The sequence below is a fragment of the Nyctereutes procyonoides genome, unplaced genomic scaffold, assembly GCF_905146905.1.
Source record: "Nyctereutes procyonoides isolate TBG_1078 unplaced genomic scaffold, NYPRO_anot_genome, whole genome shotgun sequence".
NCBI classification, from domain to species: domain Eukaryota; kingdom Metazoa; phylum Chordata; class Mammalia; order Carnivora; family Canidae; genus Nyctereutes; species Nyctereutes procyonoides.
The window spans coordinates 18,857,834-18,868,536 of NW_026575082.1; the positions used below are offsets into that span (position 1 = coordinate 18,857,834).

The following is a 10,703-nucleotide window of genomic DNA, read 5'->3' on the forward strand; positions in this document are numbered from 1 at the left end:
AACTGCAAGACCCAGTGCAAATGTTAATTTCTTTTATGAAACTTTTTGTTAACCTGCATACATTGTCAGACTATATTTCCACCTTCCCTCTACCTCCTCGCTAGTAGTATTACATGTATCATAGTATATTTTTTATAGCTGAGGACAAGAAGTCTGTTCATATGTTTGTATGCATATGTACATATGTGTTTCAATGTAGTATTCCTAGGACTTAGTATACTACTAGCAGGCATTTAAAAAATGTCTATAAAAAAAGAATGGCTATGAAAATACTCAGAATTTCTTAAAGTTGCTAAAGATTTAAGTAGATATGTGCATATATTTGGATGTGTGTCTGGTTGTATAGTGTGAATGTAATGGTGAAGGAAGGAAAGTATTGCAAGTTTGGTTTAACATTTAATTTTATTCTACCATTTTATAGGTCAGGGTCCTAAATATGTAAAAATTTTTATCAATCTACCCCGATCTATGGATTTTGAAGAAGCGGAAAGAAGTGAACCAACTCAAGCTCTGGAACTAACAGAGGATGATATTAAAGAAGATGGCATTGTCCCACTTCGTTATGTTAAGTTTCAGAATGTTAACAGTGTAACTGTGAGTATTTCAGCTATATTTAATGCGTTTCTGGGTGACAGACAGTTCATGCTATTATCTTCAGTATCCTAGGTGATTCTAAATGGTCCTTTAGTAGGTTTTTGTCCACTTGATTTGAAATGAGTAAAAATGTATAATGAACTAATTAAATTTTCTTCTTTTTAATTGATATGCCCTAAAGAGGAAGGATAGGTTGATTTTTTGAAAAAGTTGTGAATTTGTCAGTTTACTTACTTTATACATATTAGGCAGCTTCTCTGAACAATTTAATCTAGAACATTCTTTATACTTAAACTGAAGGTATTTGTAGATTATCCTTCATACTGGGTGATGAATGATAATTGTAAAATCCAATTTATTTTTCTAGAATGTACAGTTTTTAATAGTGTAGTGGTTATGAGCTCAATAAAAATGACTTTTTAAAAGAAGACGTTTACATTATCTTAATTTGCATTAAGAAGTCAGCTGCTTCTTAGCAGTTATTAATTGCTTTTGTGATTTTTAGTAATGAAAACCAGCATATGCTCTCCAAACCACCTCCTCCTCCCATCCATCCCTCCCATTCCAGTCCTTCAGAGGAGGGTATAGGAGGGTTAGAATAGTGGAACACCTAGAAAAAAAGTGAGAACGAGCACAGAGTCCTTGAGAACAGTCCTTCCAAACTAATGTGATTTCCTTGTTCTAATGAAATGATTCTGGTTTTTGTAAATTAGAGAGTGCTATAATTTGTTTATTTTAGGAGATTTTCACTGTAATTTCACAGGATATATTTAGTAGGAAGATGAAGGATTATAATTGAGATTTCAGTATTTGAAATATTCTACCCAAATGAAATGGATGAAAATGGTTAGATTAAACTAGATACTGGTTATCAGATATTTTCCTGACTTTTGTTTGTACCTTATCCTCAATTGATGCCAGTTGATATATTTAGTGATGGAAAGAAGGCATTTATGGGGGAAAAAAGCCCTTTCAACCCAAACATCTTGATATAATCTCCATCACTGAGAATCACTGTACATGGTTATCTTGAGATAGGCTCAAGTCTATGTGTACTGTGTCCTATCTCAAACTATTTTAGTCCGTGACTTAGTCACAAGAAGTATGGTTATCAGTTTTTTGGTGATAAAAATTGAAATCAAAATGACAGTTTTGATCAGAAAGTCTAATCAAAGTAAGTAGATGAATTTTAAAAGCTGTAAATATAAACTTGTGTTAATTTTCAAAGAGCATTACAAATAAATGGAGAGCTGGTTCTACCTATTACAGACTCGGAAATTTTAGTAAGCTTAGTTTGAGGTGAATCTGTGCTTACCTATAAAAACACCAAAAACTGATTAATGCCATCAGAGAACAAAAAGAAGTATGTCTTCTAAATCAAGAGAGGCAATATTCTTAAATAAAGAGCATCTAGAGTATTGCATTGTTGTTTTTTTCTTACAGCATATAAAAAATCCAGTATATTGAAAAAGGATCTGTAAGTAAGCTGTTGTCTACTAACATGTGAGCAGAGTTTCTACATAGAAAGTATAAAGAGTCAAGCTTAAAGAAACATGCCGGCTATGGTACAATTTTAGGAGCTGATTTCCAATACTATTTTTTCTTTTAGTATTTTAGGAAATTGAATGAATGAATGATTATCAGAAACAAGTGCAGAGACTTTCCTCTGTCAAAAACCAATTATAATAAAATTTCAGCAGTGGTCTGCCCACTGTAATGAATTTCATACTTGTTCAGCATTCTTTGTAAGGAATTTAGTTGTGACCCCTCCACACCCTCACACTGAATTATCCTGAACTTGTGTGGGTGGGTGTCTTGCCATGACATCCTGGAGAATGTGAAGACAGCAGGGCCCACAGTGGAATTAATAGTCCTATAGCTGTGGTAGACTAAATGTAGTTTGGGTTAATCCTTATAAAGAATGGAAGACATTTTTATTAATAATCTAACAAAATCAGTTTATGAAAAAAAGAACAATCATTAATGTAAAAATTCTTTTTTTTTTTTGATGGGGGGTATAGATATTTGTTCAGTCCAATCAAGGTGAAGAAGAAACAACAAGAATTTCATATTTTACTTTTATTGGTACTCCAGTCCAGGCAACCAATATGAATGACTTCAAACGAGTAAGTTTGTTTTAAATGGTATTTAGGGAAAGTAAAAATACAATTTTAAAGAAATAATTTCTTAAAAATCAAAATAATACCATGTCATGAAATTTTAGGTTCAGCTAGGACAATAGGTTCTCCTAATAATATTTTTAGATGTCCAACGAAAGACAGTTTCTAATAAAAATAAGTCCTGGTTACAGTGTCTATTAATAAATAGTATCCAAATAACAGGGTAAAAATATTTGCTTGGTGAGCACAGTATAATGTCCAGAATTGTTGAATCACTATATTGTACACCTGGAACTAATATAACATTGTATGTCAGTTGTACTTCAATTAAAAAAAAAAAAATCCTTGCTTATAATGAAGTAAAAGATAAAAAGAAAGTAATTTAACTAAATAATTGGTTTGGTTATAGAAAGCAGTTAGGAATAATGTCAAAATAGGAATAAGTTAAAATCATTTAATAATTTTTAATGAATTTTTAAGAATTTTGCTGATATTAAGATTTTGATTGTTTCCAATGAAAACATTTAAAATCACACGAATAATTTTAAATTAAAACGAATTGGTTCAGTTTTACTGTACTGAGATGCCTTTAAACCATGTCTGTGTGCTTAAGGACCACATTGCACATTTTCAGTGAACAGGTGGATTACGTATGTATGTATGTATATGTACGTTTTTGTTTTGTGGACACAGTCCTAAGGGTTGCAGAGAATTTATAAGATAAAAGAGAACCTTAGGAATGAGGACATTTTGTACCTTCATGGAACAGCTGCTCCTTGGTCACAGTTCCTTAGGGAGAGTTGTAAAGTAGTGCAACCACAGATCATGGAAATGTTAGCAGGAGCTTCCCCCATGCAGAACCCAGTTGCTGTACCCAGGTTAAACATGCGGCAGCATGGGGAATGTGGGTGTGGTTGTGTTTCTGATGGCTGCCTTTGGCAGTCAGTCTAAAACTGGAGATGATTACTTGGGAGGAAGTTTCCTTAGGGTCTGGAGGAAGAGGCACCCAGCTGAACAGTTAGATCCCTGCTTGGTAGGAAACTGAAGCTATGGAGCATCCTGAAAACTCTTTATTCTTTTTGGTAGTATCTACAGAGCTCATTATAATTCAGTTACAAAAAAATTCATAAAATTGCATAACCGTGGATGAGCTTATAAAATTGCAGAGTTTAGCAGAGTTGATAACCTTGACTATAGGTATTTTAACTGCTCATTTTTGAACTACAATGACTTCCTGTCTCATTCTTAACTTTTGAGAACTGTAGGACAATTACGTACTTAGATTTGTTTTGTCAAATATCTGACATGTATAATGACAGGTCAGTAGAAACAGAGATTAAACATCTACATTTTTATTTGTATGTAATGGGATATGCTGTACTGGGCAACTGTGTGAGCACCAAAGAAGTTTGGGCTGCCTGCTTTGTTATATTGCCTGTTTGAATTAAATGTCATTGGATTTGGCTTTAACTGCCTTGCATAGTTTGTTTTTAGCTGAATTCCTTCATAGGATCTACTCTAAGCTCTATACCATTCATTAATTTCAGCTCAGGTTCCCTGCTTCTCACCTCTGTTCGTGCTATTTGGTTTCCATTTTTCTCTATGAACACTGCTCCATCTTGACCATCTTCTTACCAGCCTGCCATTCAGTCAGCTTTTCTAATATGCATTAATAATCATCCATTGAAGAATCTGTCTCCACCTTTTTGGTTTTAACATCCTCCCTCTCCTATGCCTTCTGGCCTAGTTTCTCTCTCTTTTACTTACCAAACTACCTTTCCTGGACTATCTTTAGGTTAGCAGAGATGTTAGACTTTTCTTGCTTGGGAATATTTGTGTTTGTTTTGTACATTGGCTATGTATCATTTAACTAAATACTTTTTAAATTTTAGTTAACACTGCTATAGAGCAATAGTTCTCAAACTTTTTAGTCTTAGGACCCTTTTACACTATTTAATATTATTGAGGGCAAAAAAAGATTTTGTTAATGTAGGCTATATTTATTTAATATTTACCCCTTAAGAAATTGAAACCGAGAAATTTCAAATTACTTATAAATAATAAACTCATTATATGTTAACATAGATATTTTTAAATTAAGATACATATTTCCCCCACATCAAGACCAATTTAGCAAGAAGAGCATTGTTTTTGCTTTATAAATTGTTATGCTCTCTAACTTAATAGAACCCTCTCATTCTTATGCCTGCTTCTACATTCAGTCAAATTTGCTATCACAGATCATGTAGCCTCTGGAAAACTCCATTGAACACCTGTGAGATAGTGAGAGTTAAGAAATAACAATTTAGCATTATTATGAAAATAGTTTTGAATACTCCCAGAAAGGACCTCAAGGACCCCTGGCCTAGACCACACTTAGAAGCGCTTTGAGAATAATTTAATACTATCATGGACTCCTTTCTTGGTGCTAGTCCCTTGCTTTTAATGTTTGATAAATTTGAATGGGTTCAATGATTTTTTTTGGGGGGGGGGTTCAGCGATTTTATGTATGTTAATATTACATTGCATTTCCTTTTAATTTACATTTAATTTCTTTTTAATGAGACTTATGTCATTCATTGAATTGTTCCTCAAAAGTAAGCAAAAAAAAAAAAAACCCTAATATTTCAGTGCTTTTTGCATTCAGCTAAGTCAACAACATCAGTGTAGGAAAATTGCAATAAAAAATTATTTATGTTTAACTGAAATTGGCCAGTTTAGATCTTGTATAGATAGAGTCCTTATTAAAAATTATAAATGAATTTGGTTTCTAAAAAAGGAAATAATAGTTATATGGTGTGGTACTGTTGTCTCTGTAGTATTATGCTAGATATATAATCCCTTTGTATAGCAAGTTTATATTCTTAAAAGATAATATATAAACATTTGGAAAGTTGATCAAAGTTTAGTTAAAGTCTCTTCCTCTAGAGGGTATTTTCATGCTTTCCTAGCCCAGCAATAGATACTTAATTCTTCCCAAAAATGGCTGGGAGAGGATGAGAATGTTTTGGGGAGGGTCTTGAACTAAACTTTGGGAGTCGAAATGGATAGCATAGCAGTGAAGGAAAAGATAGCAGTGGGCACTCCAGGTAGAAGGGAAAATAGGAATTTTCCATAGGCATGAAATGGGAAGGTGCAGGACTTTATTTAATCAGTCTGAATTTCAAAGGAATTAGAATTTAAAATTTCAAAATAGATTTGGCATGTATTTTATCAGCTCAGAGGGGAATGCTTTGATACCTCGTGTAATGAAGAAAGCTGTAAAAAATGGTTTAAAGAATGATAAAATAGAATTGTTTTGCATTTTCAGTTTACATTTTTATATTGTGTGAGTTGTTTCTAGATAATTTTAGTTTTCAGAGTATCATTGATCTTCTCCTTATGTCACTAAGATGACAGAAGCTAAGGTAATGCTAATGAACCTTGGATGTGGATAGAAATCTTAGACCTCCGTGCATGCTATTCTAACTTTAAAGGTTATACTTTTAAGACCTCGTAGACCAGAACACACCTCCCACTTGTCTGTTCTTGGCTATTATAGGCGTTGTGCACAGATTATAATATACATTTAGGCTATTTGTTGTTGTAAATGGAGTCTTTGTGTTGCAGCATGAAAAGCTTGCCATCTTAATTGGAAGTAGATATTTTCTTTGCTAAAATGTGCTCTTTATATGGATTGCTTTATTTTAATAAAAAAGTAATAACATACAAGTATACACATATGAGCCAAATTGAAGAGGCTTTTGCTTCTTGGGGAATGAGGTGCATGTGAAAAGCAGAGCAGATTTTCATCACTGTAATAAAAATAGACTTTTCTAAACTGGCCATTCACCGTATCAGCTATTTTTGTAACATTTCTGTCTGTTTATTTTTCAGCTTTTTTAATGCAACTCAAATGAACTAAAAACAGAAGATTTTTTAAAATGAAGTAATATAAAGATTGACCTTATCTCACTCTACTCCCCTCCTTGCTTCTATGCTCATCTAGCACCTGTCTGCTCTCACCCTTCCCATGTTCTCGCCATTGTTGGTGCAAGATGTCTCCAGCTTCTATCATCTGGATCAGCCTTGTTACCTAGATTTCCTCAACCATCTCTTTCTTCAGATCTTATTCTAGCTGTGTGTCTCAGTTGGCATTTTGTTTTGGTTTGCTTTTTATTTTGGGCTTGCAACTAGGTGCTTTAATTTCATTATCAGACCATGTTGCTCCCTGACTTTTATTTTCTTACTTTCTCCTATCTCATGTTTCATTTTTGGTACTGTATTTTGAGAAATCATATTGCAATAAAATGTTGTAAATGCTTTTAGACTTAACTAGTTGGATGTTTTAATCCAATCTAAAGTTTAAATTTTATTTTTTGGGAATTATAGAATCATTTTGGAAATCATATATGAACAATTTCATCAACGTCTTTTATACTAGAACTAGTATGGTATATTGATTAGGCCACAGTTAAGAGACATGGATTTTCTTTTCTCAATGGAACTGCAGCCCCAGAGTCTTTTTTTTTTTTTTAAGATTTTATTTATTTAAGAGCACGAAAGAGTGTGTATGAGCAGGGGGGAGGGGCGGAGGGAGAAGCAGACTCCCTGCTGAGCTGAGAGCCTGATGCAGAACTCCATCCCAGAACCCTGAGATCATGACCTGAGCCGAAGGCAGACGCTTAACTGACTGAGCCACCCAGGTGCCCACCCCAAAGTCTTTTTGCTGATTAATTATGGGCACGTCCTCTGCTTTGCCTACCCAAGTGAGCTCAAGGCATTGAAAGACGAACTGAATGTTAGGCTGGGTTAAACTCTTAACATGGAAGATCAATGGACTCTTTACTGAATAAATATTTTTGACACCTAATTTTGATGTACCTAGACTATTGTTTGTCTGAGGTGTAATATAAACACTTAAAAATGAATAAAATAGTTTCTTTAAAATGGGATGAGAACATCCATATTGGAATGCTGAATTTCTTCTTTTTTACAGAGAGTACACATTGGAAAGTTGAGAGTTATCAACCTGTGAAACAGTATGCAGATTTGTGTCTTCTGTATCACATCTGCTAAAATTTTAATTTTTAATATTAGTTGTTTTTGTTTTCTTTTGCTTTATCTAATAGCTCTGTGTTTTGTGTGTTCCCAAGTGATAATAATGATCAATAATGCTTTCAGTGTTTATCTGCTTAAATTCATTAGTGATACAAATACTACTGCCTCCCCTTCTTTCTTAAGAAGGCTCTTAAGCCCTGAATATTTTACTCTTATTTGCATATTTTTATGAAACTATCTCTTTAGCAACTTTCTGGCTTTTGGGGCTTTCTAACACATAGTTTCTGTAGAGTAGAGAGGAAATCTTTTAAAGTAATGAAACTGGTTTTCCTCAAGGTTGGGAAAACAGCATGCCTGACATCATGTGATTGGGAATTAAGTGGAAGGGTTTTTATAATCTTCTGTCATGAATAATGTTGACCCGGCCATGTTCTGTTTTAGACCGACATGTACTGAAGACCTTTATGAGTTTTGTTTGATTCAGACTACCATTTGGAACAGAATCTGTTAAAATATGAAAGTTACATTTACAAATGTACATAGAAGTCTTTTTGTATACAAATATATATTCTGTAGCTTGCAGGTAGATTTCTTTAGAGGCATTTCTGCTGTGAGAATATATTGTCTAATGGTAAACGTCAGGTTTTAGTAAATTATTTGCTTAAAACATAGTTGTAGAACCTTCCTACAGAGGATTTGTTTTCTAGCACTGTGGGTAGAAACCAAGTGTATTCTTACATTTTTATGCTGCCACGTTTATAGCAAGTAGGACATTTTTAAAGCCCTCCAATGGAGAATATTTCTAATCGTTGACAGAAACAAGATTTATTCTTTATGTTTTTTTAAAAAAGAAAATACGCAAAATTAGTCATTTTTAATCTCTTTTCATTGCATATCTGCATATTGAGAGAAAAGTCTAGAAACCTGTCATCTTGGGCATTTAGACATAAGTTTAGCATTCTCTTTTAATTCTAGGGTATTTTGTGATCGACATTTGATTTCTAATTGCCTAAAAATAGTTTGCCAAATATATTTCACTCATATAGCATCATCCTTTTATTAACTTCTCTAAACTGTCAACCTTGTTTTGAAAAATTGCATTACTTTTCCTTTAAACAGTGTGGGAAACCAAAAATAGCCTGCATGTGTTTTATTTTTAATTCCTTGAGGCTGGGAGGAAAGGGAAGGTCACAGTTTGTTTCAACAGTGAAAATATATACTGCATGCCCCAAAAAAGGGGGGGGGGATAAAAATTAATGCCAGGCTTTAAAGATGATTACCAATTAGTAATATTATTTTGAAAGTAACACATATTTCTGAATCAATAAGATGTACATGTAAAGTTATTTTTGTTTTTCTAGGTAGTTGGCAAAAAAGGAGAAAGCCACTAAGGTACAAAAGACACTGGAAGACCATAATGCAATCAGATCTACAGCTCCTGGATAATTGCTTGATTCTCATCAGAGACTGTCAATATTCCATTCATTGCCATTACCAATAAATCATTGCTTTTGTTCGGATGGTATCACTAGTGTTTTTATTGTAATCTTGATACATGCAGTTGTAAATAAAAGTCACTACTTTTGCCAAGCTTAAATTTTGTCATTCTAATAACTATTTTCTCTTCTTCATTTATTTGAAAATTGGCCCACTTCTGATTTTAGAAGAGACTTATGTGTCTGGTAGCATATTAAAAGCCAGTTTTTCTCTTTAGGGGAGCAAGACTGTTTTAGGGAATTAAGAAGTGCGTGTGTGCTCTATACACACACAGAAATGGACTTGGAACAGCTAAGTATGTTAAGATGAGTGCTAACCCATATGTTTATTAAACATTTGGGTATCTGGGCTATAGAAATTACTCAAATTATAATCTACCAGAAATAAACAAGTTTAATGAGAATTTAACTGTTCTCACTTAAAACTGTTAATGGGACCACAGATTTTAATTCCTTCTGGATGACCTTTAAAAAATTGAGTCTGCTGTTTTCTTTACTGTTGAAATCTGACCATGGGAGAAAAGACAGTATTTTGAATTCATGCAGCAATAGTAATTAACATTTTTTAATCAAGTATTTATTAACTACCAAAAGATGCAATGTTAATATACAGAGAACATGATTTAAGTTTAAAAATGAATTGGCCAAATTATATGATGAAAGGTGTTTCACAAAAGGCTAGCAAAACAAAATATTCATTATTAGTTTTTTAAATATTAAAAGTAATCTAGAAAGTATTGGTAAATTTAATTTTTTCATTTTTCTATTTTTAAAATTAAAATTTAATTTTAATTTCTCTGAATATTAGAAATTCAGTGTTTGAAAAGAGTACACAGACTATTAGTTTTGATTCACTTAACACCTTTGAGGGCATTTTTGTCTAGGAATATGGTTGAGATAGCATTTTTGCCTTTGGGAGACCAATATATTTGTACATGTTTATGGGAAAAATTATGCAGAAGTATTTGTGTTAAAATAGTCACTTTCTAAAACCCTTAGTGTCAATACATGGTGTTTAGTTCCTTTCTGTGTGAGCACATTAACTGGCCTGTGATGATGTCTATATACTTATGTATTTCATAGTTACTTGCCTTGGGTCAAATGGAGGGGGAGGGGAAGGGCAAGAAATAAGAGTTCATAACATTCCTTAATATAGACCATCTCAGATTAATCATGTCTGAAGTTAGGGGTATGATTAATATCAAGAGTTTTGTTTTACACTTTTGTACACTTAACCTTTTTGGGTAATTGTTAAAGTGCCTCATCTTAAGTATTGCTGACCTTATCCTATTTATACTTGACAGTTTGAAAACCAAGTGAAAGTAATTTCGTATGTGTAAAGGATTGGGTATCAGATTTATATTGTTTATGTGACTTTTCTATAACAACTGGTTGCATTATACAAACATTCCATGATTATTCAAAATTGTAAATAGTGAAAATGAATGTTTAT

General features: G+C 33.0%; 1 protein-coding gene across 2 annotated transcripts in view; it reads left to right on the forward strand.

Annotated features, from left to right (window-relative positions):
• Positions 1 to 9,279, forward strand: part of LOC129514521 (thioredoxin-like protein 1) — a 33,480-nt gene extending 24,201 nt beyond the window's left edge. The window contains exons 7-10 of one of the 2 annotated variants that reach the window (XM_055333139.1): positions 422 to 594; positions 2,616 to 2,720; positions 7,693 to 7,735; positions 9,116 to 9,279. In XM_055333139.1, coding sequence (XP_055189114.1) covers positions 422 to 594; positions 2,616 to 2,720; positions 7,693 to 7,731 — 317 coding nt within the window. In that variant the 3' untranslated portion in view covers positions 7,732 to 7,735; positions 9,116 to 9,279. The remainder of the gene's footprint in view (positions 1 to 421; positions 595 to 2,615; positions 2,721 to 7,692; positions 7,736 to 9,115) is intronic. The other variant, XM_055333138.1, reaches the window with a different exon arrangement.
• Positions 9,280 to 10,703: the final 1,424 nt, after the last annotated feature.